Below are 13,913 nucleotides of genomic sequence, written 5' to 3' on the forward strand. Positions count from 1 at the left end.
ATAACCTCTTCAGAAAAATTTTAAAACGTTCATTACTTTTATTTTAGTCACAGATAAAGAGGGAGATAGGCCAGAGCACTGCTTAGTTCTGACTTAAGGTGGTGCTGGAGGTTGAACGTGGGACCTCGTTGCGTCATTCACCTAACTGTTGATGTAACTGGTCTTAGAACATCCTTCTACCTACCTACCTACTTTCCTTCCTTCCTTCCTTCCTTCCTTCCTTTCGTTCCTTCCTTCCTTCTCTCTTACTGTCTCTCCCTCTTTCTTTTCTAGAGAAAATAAAGAATATTTTCTACATATTTAGAAATGTAATTTAAATTTCTTTGCTAAAATGTTTTAAATGGTTAATATCATTACATCTGTGGCAAACGCTAGAAGAAGATTACATCTGTGTTTATAGATGTCTGAGGCCTGTTAGGTTTCATTTTGCATGCAAAATCATAGACATTTTGATTACTGCCAAAATTTTCAATTTCATAGTTCTGAGATCCTATTGTAATAAATGAGAATGGACCAGATGGTTTTCGTACAGTAACATTCACCTGTTTATTTTATTGCAGCAAATATACTACTCTCCTCACAGATAGTGAAAACAGGTTATTGCTCTTCCCATCCATGTAAGTACCATTTGTTTTTTAAATGTTTCTCAGAAAAAATAACTATATACAATATAGATCTATTTCATTTTTACCTTATTACACAAGAGATACTGAAGTTACACCAGATACCCATAGCAACAGTTGCCCACAATTCTGTTTTCTAATCATTGTCTTCATTTATTTAATTACATGTTCAATTTCTATACATAACAATATTTAAATACTAAAATATTTTAAATATTTAAAATTTTTAATTGATGTTGTTGTAGTAAATAAAACAACATTTAACATGAAATCTACCCTCTTAAATAGAAATGTATACATATATATTTGTCTTCAGGGCTTCATGTATGTATGATTTCACTGCTCTAGACTACTTTTTCAGAGAGAGAGAGAGAGAAATAGGCAGACACTACAGCACCAAAGCTTCCACTGGGCCAATAATAGTCCTGTGTGGTGTTTCCCAGGGATCAAACCTGAATTGTGTGCATGGCGAGGTAGGCACACTATCAGGTAAGCTAGTCAGAATTTCAAATATGCAGGACAGACTGCTAACTAAAAGCACGATGTGTTGTATGGCAGATATATATATCATTCACCTTGAGCACTTGAAGCTATATGCCCATTGATGATCACTTGCCATTTCCCCCCATTTTATAAGAGACTATTTTTAATACCTCACATAAATGGCATATGCAGTATCTGTCTTTCTGTGTCTGACTTATTTCATTTAGTTTAATGTTCTCCAAGTTCGTCCATGTTATTATGTAGTACAGAATTTCTTTTTTCACCTTTTTGTGGATCAGAGGCTTCCTACATGCACTATTCCACTAGTCCTGGGCTGACTTTTTCATTCAGATAGAGACAGAGAGAAGGAAAGAGACCCCAGTACCAGAACTCCCCATGGTACCATGGCACCTCCCATGTGGAACTGAGATTTGAACTGGGGCCACACATAAGCAAGATACTTGCTCTACCTTGTGAGCTATTCTAGCCCAAATTTACTTCTTTTAAAGAGTGAATTATATTTTTATGCATATGCCACATTTTCCTTATCTGGTTTTGCATGTTTGTGATTCCACATCTTGGCTATTGTGCATAATGCTATGCTGAATATGGGAAAACTGATATATCTTAAAAAAAAAAAAAAACAGTACTGCTCAGCTCTGGCTTATGTTGGTGTAAGTGACTGAACCTGGGACTTTAGAGCCTCAGGCATGAGAGTCTCTTTGCATAACCATTATACTGTCTACCCCCCCCCCAAAACTGATAAATCTTTGAGACTTTGACTTCACTTCCGACAAATGCTCTGAAGTAGGATTGCTCTATCATATATGAACTATTTTTATATTTTGTGGCTGAGGAGATAACTCAGCTGATAAAGCACAGAATGGCTATTTTAATAAATAATAATAAATAAATTTAAATAATAAATAAATTTTTTTTTAGTAAATCATATAGGTCTGCCACCTTAATCTTTTAGGAAACCTAATAAGAGAGTGGAAGTGGTCCAGCTGAATGATGTGATGGATACAATGCTAGAGAGGGCTGGTGTAGAGATTCAGGAGTATGCAGGACCAACCAAGGTAATTGTAAAGACCACTCTAACCTATTGGTTAAGAGAGTTCACTCTGATAATAACATATCTAGATTAGAATCCTGACCCTACCAGTTATTAGCTGATGACCTTGCATATGTTGTTTGATATATTTGTGCCTCAATTTCCTCATCTATAAATTAGAGATAATAGTATCTACCTCTTAGGTTTGTTACAGAATTAAATGATATAACAAATGTAAAAGGTTTGGAACAGTGTTTGGCATGTGCTATATGTTGGGTAATTGTTAATATAGTATCTCTACTTCTCCTTTCTTCTTTATTTTTTTTTTTTCTTTTTTACCCATAGCACTATTCAGCAGTGTTTATGGTGTTATGGGACTGATGGGACCTCTCAGCCTCATACATAAAAGTCTGTTGCATAATTATTGTATTGTCTTCCCACCCAGAACTACAGTACTATTTTTATGTTTATTTATTTTATTTTAATAAAATTTATAATTTTTATTTATTATTTATATTTATTATTTAGGGGGTGATAGTGAGGGAAAGAGATAGAAAGACACCTGAAGCTCTGCTTCACCACTCGCAAAGCTTTCCCCCGGCAGGTGAGGACCAGGGGCTCAAACCTGGGTACTTGGGCATTGTAAGATGTGCACTCAACCAGGTGTGCTACCATCTGGCCCCTGTAAAATGTTCTTTAGTGTTGTTTTGTCTGACATTAACTCATGATGAGATTCAGATTTTGTTTGGCAGATAAATTATAGAAGGGATGTTATGACCTTACTACATCTTATGAATGATATAGGATTAGATGTGGATGTAAGATAATATACTATTTTGTATATATATGAAAATATGATAACTTTTCAAATAGGTTTACTGACAAGACTGTAAATTTTGGTTATCTTCTTCCAGATTCACAAATTACTATATTTATTGAAGAAAGAACAGAACATTTACAATACAGTATTTCATGAACTTATTCGACAAGTCAGTGTGGACTGTGCAGATAGAGGAGAACTATTGTCCAAAATCAGGTTAGAGCTATTCTCTGACACAATAAGGTATTTCTGGAATATTTACTGGAGTGCTACTGGAGTATTTGGGTTTCCTTCTGAATTTTATATTAGAATTATGTGTATATCTGCTTTTGAGACTGTCACAAAAGTACACTTAATGTATTCCGTTAACAGCAAAGAACCTATGTACATTCCTATCATACTTTCTATAGTAAAAAAATATATTACAACAGTTAAGAACTTCCTCAAGATTTCTGTTTACATGCTTGGCTCCATGTTATTTTATGATTGGGAATAAAGTGGTATGTGAAATAGTGGAAGAAGTATATATAGCTCTGGGGCCAGGTGGTGGTGTACCTGGTTAAGTGATCACCTTAGAGTATACAAGGACCCAAGTTCAAGCCCCTGTTCCCCACTTGTAAAGGAAAGCTTCACAAGTGGTTAAGCAGGAAAAAGAAATAAAGAAGTATATAGCTCCTGGAGACATACCAATCTGTCTTTTAAAATTATTAGTGATTAATAGTAGGTTACAAGATTGTTAAGATTATAGTGTATATAGTTCCATACCACACCCACCACCAAAGTTCTGTGTCTCCATTCTCCCCTCTCCCAAAGATAACCACTAGTTTTCACAAGTCTTAATAATTTGCTTGCTTCCTTTTTTTTTTTTTCCAAGTTCATGTGTATCAGATCTCTAGATTCTACATATGAGTGAAGCCATTTGGTAGTTATCTTTTATCTCTTATTTCACTAAGCATAATCACCTCCAGTTTCATCCATTTTGTCCCAGAGAACACAATATCAAATTTTTTGTTTGTAGAGTAGTAGTCCATGGAATATATATCCCATAACTTCTTTAGCCAGTTATCTGTTGAAGGGCATTTAGGTTGCTTCCACCCTTTAGATATTGTGAATAATGCAGTTATGAACAAAGGGATGCATATGTCCTTCAAATCAATGTTTGAGTATCCTTTGGATAAATGCCTACTACTGGCAATGTGCTCTGCTGCATAATTCCAAAAATGGTGCCAGTTGTTACTAAGTATGGCTTCTTAAGTCCTGAGAATCTCTCCTTTACCCCTTTTTCCATCCATTAACCAAACATGTCTGCATTCACCTGTGGCTTAGTTTTTGAAGCTTAGAGTTTCTGAAGAAATCCCAGTTGTAGTTTGTTGAGTTTTCAGGTGGTTTTCATTGTTTTATGTTGTTTATCAGGAGAGCAATGTGAGGCAGCTATTACTCCATGACCACACCTGTAGAAGTCTCCCAATCTATTTTTAGATCATCATCATCTAGGTGTATGACCTTGGTAAAAAAAAAAAAAATCTGAACCTTTTCTTTTTTCTTTTTGTCTGTAAATGAAGGTAATAGTTAGTGGGAATTTTTTCATTTGCTTTTTCATCACCTAATGATATTTATTTAGAATCTACTATATGTCTGTTCATTAGTTCTTTCCTTAACATTACTTCTCATCTCACATATTTTTGCTTCCTTTCTTTGTTCATCTGCATGATGTTTTGTTTTCCCTCTTTCTTATGCAGACAGCGGTATGTACAAATGCTTGATCAAATTGTACGACAGATGATTGATTTCTACAAAGACTTGGTAACTCAACGAGTGATGGATCAGCGTATCTTAGAAGAATTGTATAATTTCAAAAATGTCATCGAGGAGTTGACTAGGTAAAAATCTGTGATTACTTTTTATTCCTGGATTCCCACCCTCCAATCTTCATCACTGCAGGCTGACCTCTTCAGATAGAGATATCATCAGAAGGGGGCCAGGCAGTGGCACACCTGGTTAAGCGCACACTTATGGTGCACAAGGACCCAGGTTCAAGCACCTGGTCCCCACCTACAGGGGGAAAGCTTTGCAATTGATGAAGCAGAGCTGTAGGTGTCTCTCTGTATCTTTCCATCTTTATCTTCCTCTCCCCTCTCAATTTCTCTGTTTCTGTCCAATAATAAATAAAAATAAATAAAAAGAGATGTCATCAGAGGGAGAGAGGAAAAAATACCAAAATACTGAAGCTTCCTCTGCTGCAATGGAGATTGGACTCAAACCTGGGTCATAATCATGGAAAAGCAGGTATCTTTGAGGTTGGGTGATGGTATACCTGGTTGAGCACAAGTGTGCTTAAGGACCCAGGTTCAAGCCTCCATACCCCACCTACATGGGGGAAGCTTCACAAGTGGTGACACAGTGCTACAGGTGTCTCTCTTTATCTCTTACTAGCTGCCCTTTTCTCTTGATTTCTGTCTGATGCTTTTAAAAAAATTTTATTTATTTATTTATTTATTTATTCCCTTCTGTTGCCCTTGTTTTATTATTGTAGTTATTTTTGTTGTAGTTATTGATATTATCATTGTTGGATAGGACAGAGAGAAATGGAGAGAGGAGGGGACGATAGAGAGGGGGAGAGAAAGATAGACACCTGCAGACCTGCTTCACCGCCTGTGAAGCGACTCCCCTGCAGGTGGAGAGCCGGGATTCCAACCGGGATCCTTATGCCGGTCCTTGTGCTTTGCGCCACCTGCGCTTAACCCGCTGCACTACCACCTGACTCCCTCTCTTTTTATACAAAATAAATTTTATATAAAAAAGGAAAATAATGGGAGTCAGGCGGTAGCGCAGCGGGTTAAGTGCAAGAATAAAAGTGGCAGTTCAGAGGGTGGAAAAGAGCAACTTCAAGACCTTGCTGTCAGCATTTTCCTTCACTTCCCCCATGTCTGCATTCTGCCTTTCCTAGCCAGCTTGATTACATTGCAAAAACCTAGTGAGATTCTATCCAGATGTACACTGGGTTTCTTGATTTGGATTAACAGGCAGAAAAACTAGGAAGAGGGGAGTTGGGCTGTAGCGCAGTGGGTTAAGTGCAGGTGGCGCAAAGCGCAAGGACTGGCATAAGGATCCTGGTTCGAGCCCTGGCTCCCACCTGCAGGGGACTCTCTTCACAAGCGGTAAAGCAGGTCTGCAGGTGTCTGTCTTTCCCCTCTCTGTCTTCCCCTCCTCTTTCCATTTCTCTCTGTTCTATCCAACAACAATGACAACAACAATAATAATAGCTACAACAATAAAAAACAACAAGGGCAACAAAAGGGAATAAATAAAATTTTTTTAAAAACTAGGAAGAGGTGTACACATGATGACTGAGGAGATAACTGATTATAAATCTGATTGCCTGGGTTGTAAATTTTTGTCTTTAACTGAGAGTACAAAATGTCTTTGCTGGGAGTTGGGCAGCAGCGCAGCGGGTTAAACACATGTGGGGCAAAGCGCAAGGACCGGTGTAAGGATCCCAGTTTGAGCCCCCAGCTCCCCACCTGCAGGGGAGTCGCTTCACAAGTGGTGAAGCAGGTCTGCAGGTGTCTATCTTTCTCTCCCCCTCTCTGTCTTCCTCTCCTCCCTCCATTTCTCTCTGTCCTATCCAATGACAGTGACAACAATAATAACTACAACAATAAAACAACAAGGGCAACAAAATAGAATAAATAAATATTTTTTAAAATGTCTTTGCTTTATTCCAGAGAACTATGTCTGGTTCGGGCACATGATATAACATTAACAAAGGAAGTAGAGAAGGCCCATGGGGATTTGGCACAAGCCCTTTTGGATGCGGAAAAGAATTCCAGGTGAGTTATTAAATGTCAGCCAGTTGTTCTGCCATACTTGCTTCCCATCTTATTTTAACAAGCGTCATTTTATAGAGGCATTTGAAGTTTTCTTTTTATGATGACAGTGTCTGAAGGAATTAATATATGCTCTGTGCACTGTTGTAAATAGACATCTTGTGAATATCTTGGGGGACCAGCAGTGGTGTACTCAGTTAAGTGCATATATTGTCATGTGTAAGGATCTGGATTTGAGCACCTGTTCCCTACTGCAGGGAGGATACTTCATGAGTGGTGAAGCAAGTCTGCAGGTGTCTTATCTCTCTCTCTCCCTATCTCCCTTCCCCTCTCAATTTCTTTCTGTCCTGTCCAAAAAAAAAAAAAAAGGGTTGAGGGGAATGGCCTCCAGGAGCCATGGATTTGTGGGTCAGCTCTGAGCCCCAGCAGTAACCCTGCTGGCAATTTAGATAAATAAATATTTTGTAAGAGAACTTTTCAGGGGTGTACCCCTAGAAGTGAAATTGCTATCTTTGAAAATATGTATCTTTACATAGTTGTTTCTTCCCTCCTTTTTTTTTTTTTTTTTTTAAACCAGAACACTGCTCAGCTCTGGCTTATGGTGACGCAGGGAATTGAACCTGGGACGTTGGAGCCTCAGGAATGAGTATCTGTATAACCATTATGCTATCTACCCTCCACCCCACATAGTTGTTTCTTAATTTTTCTTTTAGAATTGTAGAAGAGTACCATGAATTATATACATTGCAAAGAGGAAGGATGGAAACTGATATTAAACAGCTAATGGCTGAAAGAGATATATGGAGCTCAGCCACATATGAATTGGCTCTAAAGGTTGGTTCATCTGGACTCATAACTAAAACTTTTCTGGCTGGATATAGTTCCACTTTCAGTTTTCTGTGTTCTAGACAAAGATTTTTGTGCCACTTTCCCTTAGAATGGCCTGACTTCATCTAAGATGAGATGCTTCCTCCTGAAATAAACATACCCAAGAAGAAACTGTCCTGACAGTAAATATATGAGAAGCAGGTCTGGGAGACTGGCATATTTAGTATGGGGTAAAATGAAGACCAGAGCTATTTTACTTTAGATGGCCAACTCTGGGTAGAACTTTCTGGAGAAGAATAAGGTTTCGTTTTAGATTATCCCCCAAATGCCTTTCCAATGGGAAGTTGCTGGTCCCAGTTTGGGCACCAGATGCCACGCTAGCTTCGTGGGCGGGAGAGAGACAATCAGGGACTCATGGCTGAGCTGGGAACGCAGTTCAATGTTTATTGACGAGCAGGGATGCAGTTCAACAAACTAATCTCTAATCACAATCCTATCCTATATATCTTCTGAGGCGGAAGTGTCAGGAAGAGGAAGTACGTAGGATAGGGGGTGGGGAGAAGGAAAAAGCACAAGAACCAGTAGGGATTAAACCAGTGAAAACAATGACTATGTAAATAGACCACAGCGTTAAGCAATACAAGCAAACCTAACCTGATGATCAAAACAGAAGGTCTTATAAGTAGAATTTAGAAGCATATCAACAGGAAGTGACAACTAGAATGTCAACTCCCTGAAAAAGACATTTTGTTCGTGAATATATGCATAGAACCATCCATTGAATGTCTGTATAACTGATTCAATAAATTAGTGGTTTTTAAGGTATAATCAAAGGGTCCCTGGGTAATGAGACCAGAACTAGTTTCAATGTAGTGCCAAAATGTCATTTCCTCTTTTCACTGTCATTCTGTTATCTGGGGAGGTACCTGAACTGAGAGGTGTACAACTTAGGTTCTAACCCAGCTCTCACTACAATGGGGGAAGTTAGGTGCTGTGATGGTTTTTCTTTCTCTCCCTCTGTCTCTTTTTTTCTATCTGAAAATGTCAGCGCAGAGTGATAAAGCCCCAGTGACAACTATAACAAGAAAATGTGTACTATTGCAGGTTGAAGTTAAATGTCTATTCTGTTTTTTAAATATTTTTAAAATACAGATTTCTAATTTTTGAATAGACACAGATAAATTGAGAGGGAAAAGGGAAATAAAGAGAGAGAAGAAGAGAGAGACTTCACTGTCCATGAAGCTTCCCTCTGCAGCTAGGGACTGTGGGTTTGAACCTGTGTCCCTGCGCACTGTAATGTATGCACTCAGTCAGGTGTATCACCTTCCAGTCCCAATGGCTATTCTGTTAAGGCAGATGTTTTAAAAGACTTATAAAATAGTCTTTTCATTATTTTGTTTGTTTTGGAAAATATAGCTGTTTTTCATAAAAATAATTTTATTAATATAGTAGAGAACATTATATTTCAACAAGTTAACATATATATTTTTAAAATTATTTTATTTTATAATGTATTAAATATAAATAGATGCAATACATATACACACACAAACTTTGGAGTTCTTGGCAATTTTTAAGTGTGTAGAGGATTTTGAAGAGGGAATTTTTTTAAGAAGCTTGGCTACATACTATATTTCAGTTTGTTTCCAGCTCAGTAATTTTAGAAAACATAAAATTTGTGATTCAGATTAGCTCATAATGAACTTACAAAACAAACAAAAGCAAAAGAAGTAGCCAAACTGTTTCTTAAGACTTTGTGAAGCTATGGTGACTATTATTGAGAGGATAAAGGACACAGAACTTTGGTAGTGGGTGCAGTCTGGAACTATAAGCTGTCATCTTATAATTTAGTAAACCACAATTAAATTGCTAATAAAAAATTAAGAAACAAATTAGTTCATGGCTTACGTAAGGAATTGTGATTGAGTTAATAATGGTCCAATGATAAACTAATATATGAAAATGGCTTTGGTTTAAAAATAGTAATTTTTTTAATAGGTAATTGAAAAAAATAGAATCATACTGGCTAAAAAACTTTACCTCAATGAAAAAGGCTGGAATAAATATACCAAGCATTTCATCATATTGCTATCAACCAAGGTAAAGTTCTATTGATTCAGATTATGGGAGAAGAGACTCCAGGTGCTGAGGGTTGAGTTTATAAGAAGTTTTCACCGAATGTAGAGATTTTAAAATTTAATTTTATGTTTGTACTTTATTGTGGGCAAAAAGAAAAATTTAAGCAAAGGAAAATAAAGACTTTTACTTCATTATATTTAGGTTAATCCTAATATAAGCAATATACCTTAGTAACACTATAAATCTTCTTTATAGAATTGTCCTATTAGTGCTTAAACTTAAAAAATACAAGTAACTATATTCACTGAAATAATTACTGATATACTGTATGCAATTTTATGGGATAATTTAGTGAGCACATTAGTTAGAAAAGTAGATAAGTGACATTTAATGTGTTAGTACAAACTGAGTCACACCATTTATACTGGCCATTTCACTTAATTATCATTTATTTATTTTTATGAGAGAGAATTTCCAGGACACTGCCCTGGTCATATGTGGTCCTAGGAATTGAATATAGGGCCCCCTACACTCTACCTGCTGAGTCATCTCTCTAGTCTATTCACTTAATTCTTATTATAATTCTGTGAAATACATATTAGGGTTTTAACTTTATAAATAAAGAAACATTATGTTGGTGCTGGGTAGTAGTGCATCCCATAGTGTGCACATGTTACAAAGCACAAGAACTCTGGTTCAAGCCCCTGGTCCCCATCTACAGAGGGAAGCTTCACAAGCAGAGAAGCAGTGCTACAGGTGTCTCTTTCTCTCTCTCTACCTCCTCTATCCCCTCTCAGTTTCTCTTTGTCTTTATCCAAAATAAAGAAAAAAGAAAAAAAAAGAAAGAAAGGAAAAGAAAGAAGAATTCATCTCAGATATGTTAAGACACATCCCAGGAGTCAGGTGGTAGTGCAGTGGGTTAAGCACACATGGTGCAAAGCACAAGGACCTGTGTAAGGATCCGGGTTCGAGCCCCCGGCTCCCCACCTGCAGGGGAGTCGCTTCACAAGTGGCGAAGCAGGTCTGCAGGTGTCTATCTTTCTCTCCCCCTCTCTGTCTTCCCCTCCTCTCTCCATTTCTCTCTATCCTATCCAACAGCAATGACAGCAATAACAACAACGATTAAACAGCAAGGGCAACAGAAAGGGAAAAAAATGGCCTCCAGGAGCATTTTGTTGTAGCCACTGAGCCCCAGCAATAACCCTGGAGAAAAAAAAATATCCTCCAAGGTTATGTAGCCTGAAAATGACTAGAATTTTCAACTGGTTCTTTTTGACTTTGAAATCTGTGTTCTTTCCATTGTGCTGCCTTTCACACATTTCAGTGTGGAAATTGGGCTCACATTGTAAAGAAAAAAAAGTTTACCCCTAAAAAGAGATTATGTAGGAGAGAGAGGAATATTTTTTCAATTTCTTGTTCAGTTTTTTTTTTTTAAGGATTTATTTTATATGAGAAAGATAGCCATTTCCCCAGCCTTGATCCATTTTTTTTTTTTAATTTACCAAAGCACCGATCAGCTCTGATTATAGTGGAGCGGGGGATTGAACCTGGGACTTTAGAGCCTCAGGCACTAGAGTCACTTTGCATAACCATTTATGCTATATACCCCCACCCCCTTGATCCATTTTTTATGGCTGTTTTTAGAACAGGGGTGGAGAACATCCAGCCCATGGACCATATATGGCCCGAAAAATCATTTGGTCTGACCCTGGCAAGGGAACCACATCTCTTTCCTTTTATTTTTCCTTCCCTTCCTATCCTCTTCCTCTTTCTTCCTCTCTTCTTCCCCCTCCCATCCATCCATCCATCATCCATCCAACCACCCATCCATCCTGCCTTCCTCTCTCCATATATATATTTGTCTTAATGACGAGAGAGAGAGAGAGAGGAGAGAGAGAGAAAAGAGAGAGAGAAGGGAGAGAGAGAGAGAAGAGGGGAGAGAGGAGAGAGAGACCCCAGAACACTGCTTGGCTGTGGGTTATTGCTGGGGCTTGGTGCCTGCACTACAAAGCCACTGCTCCTGGTGGCCATCTTTTTCCCATTGTTGCTGTTATTGTTGTTGTTGCTGCTGCTAATGTTGTTGGATAGAACAGAGAGAGAAATTGAGAGGAGAAGACAGAGAGGGGGAGAGAAAGACACCTACAGACATGCTTCACCAATTGTGAAGCGACCCCCCTGTAGGTGGGGAGCCAAGGGCTCGAACTGGGATGCTTGTCCAATCCTTGTGCTTTGCACTATGTGCACTGTGTGCACTTGACCCATTGTGCTACTACCCAGCTCCCTATCCTGGGACTTCTAAGCCTCAGGCATGAAAATCCTTTGCAAAACCATCATGCTATCTCCCCTGCCCAACCACAGCTTTTTTCATAGTAACACTAAGTGCTAATTTTTAAATTAGTAGTGCTGAATGACCCACAGGTAATGTTATAAACACCTAAATGGCCCTCGATAGAGAAAAGGTTCATCATTTCTGTTCTAGAATTATATTAATAATGACCTAGGTTATATTAATCATTGCTTATTACATAAATACACATAAAACTTGTTTGATTCTGTGCATTCTATCTAGGACACAGCAGACCTTGCATTGTTGCAGAAGATAACACAGAAATGGAGAAACATGATGACTAAATTTAAACAGGAAATAGACCAAACTGAAAAGTCTACTAAGGAAACACTGCAGTTTATTAAGGAAGGTGTTATCAAGTGGCAGCAATTCTTCAAATACTAGTGCGTTTCCAAGGATTGAGTTTTCTTTATTGTACTACATCATATCTGATAACTAACTCAGTCTAATTGTCCCCCTGGTCTCTTTGCTTCTAACATTCTCTAACCTTGTAAATATTCTAAAATTATTTGCAGATGGTAATAAGCATCTCTTAAAATGGTACATTCAACACTGAACAGGTCTGAATTTCTAGAGCTCATTCTTTCTGTAGTCCATTCTGAACTTGTTTTTCAACTGCTGCTCCCATTTATACCACCTTTTCATTTCTTTTTATTTATCTTTTTTTGTAATACCAAGTCAACTTGGGTAGGGGGAGATAGTATAATGGTTATGGTTCAGTCCTTCACACAATTATAAATCAGAGCTGAGCAGTGCTCTAGTAAGGTAGTATTAGTAATAATAATAATAATAATAATGGTTTGGTGGTGATACACCTGGTTGAGCACACATGTTGCAATAAGCAAGGACCAGGCTTCGAGCCCCTAGACCCAACCTGCAGGGGAAAGCTTTGGGAGTGGTGAAGCAAGGTTGTAGGTGTCATTCTGTCTCTCTTCCTCTTTATCTCCCCCTTCCCTCTTGATGTCTGGCTGTCTCTATCCAATAAATAAAATTATTAAAAATAATAATGATAATTTTTTAAAAAGCTAGGACATGTGACACTGTCTGCAAATTTACAGTCAGTAAATCTAAGAGTTCAGTAAGACAGTGGTACTTAGGGGAAGATTGATTATGATTGGATAAAATACTTTGTAGCCATTAGAGATATGTGACAATGGAAAAAGTAGCCTGTAAAGTAGTTTATTTTATAAATTGATGCGATGCTGGATAACCAAATTACAGCAAAGGTTAATGTGAATTTATACTTTCGATGCAGTCTGAACTCAAGGATTGCTAAGGTTTTTTTAAAGCTTTAATATGCTTTGTTTTTGGAGGGTAGGGTCACATTTTGGTACCTTTTCCATTTTTAATTGAGAGTATAGTTTTGTGTTTTCAGCCCCAAATTATTTTTTTAAATTTTTATTTACTTATTATTGGACAGAGAAATTGAAAGGGAAGGGGAACTAGTGAGGGAGAAAGACAGAGACACACCTGCAGCCCTACATCACCACTCGTGAAGCTTTCCTCCTGCAGGTGGGGACTAAGGTCTTGAACCTGGGTCTTTGTGCACTATAGTGTGTGCACTTAACCAGATGTGCCACTGTCTGGTCCCCACCCCAAATTCTTGAAAACAGAAACTGGTTTCTGAGGCTAGGCAATGGTGCATCTGGTTGAGCGCACATATTACACAATGCACAATGACCTGGATTCAAGTCCCCAGTCCCTTACTGTAGCGAGGAAACTTAATCAACAGTGAAGCAGTGTTGTAGATTTCTCTCCTTCCTCTCTACTTCCCCTTCTCTCAATTTCTCTCTGTCATATAAAATTAATTAAAAAAAATTTTAAAAACTGATTGCTACTGGCAGTACCTATT

General features: G+C 37.8%; 1 protein-coding gene across 4 annotated transcripts in view; it reads left to right on the forward strand.

Moving 5' to 3' along the window:
- The window catches only part of AXDND1 (axonemal dynein light chain domain containing 1), a 103,352-nt gene that overhangs the window by 9,217 nt on the left and 80,222 nt on the right, over positions 1–13,913 (forward strand). For all 4 annotated transcript variants that reach the window (XM_060197761.1, XM_060197764.1, XM_060197763.1 and 1 more), the window contains exons 7-14: positions 561–617; positions 2,083–2,185; positions 3,075–3,196; positions 4,720–4,860; positions 6,706–6,810; positions 7,521–7,641; positions 9,634–9,735; positions 12,284–12,444. In XM_060197761.1, the coding sequence (XP_060053744.1) occupies positions 561–617; positions 2,083–2,185; positions 3,075–3,196; positions 4,720–4,860; positions 6,706–6,810; positions 7,521–7,641; positions 9,634–9,735; positions 12,284–12,444 (912 nt within the window). The remainder of the gene's footprint in view (positions 1–560; positions 618–2,082; positions 2,186–3,074; positions 3,197–4,719; positions 4,861–6,705; positions 6,811–7,520; positions 7,642–9,633; positions 9,736–12,283; positions 12,445–13,913) is intronic.

Source organism: Erinaceus europaeus, chromosome 9 (genome assembly GCF_950295315.1).
Source record: "Erinaceus europaeus chromosome 9, mEriEur2.1, whole genome shotgun sequence".
Classification (NCBI taxonomy): Eukaryota; Metazoa; Chordata; class Mammalia; order Eulipotyphla; family Erinaceidae; genus Erinaceus; species Erinaceus europaeus.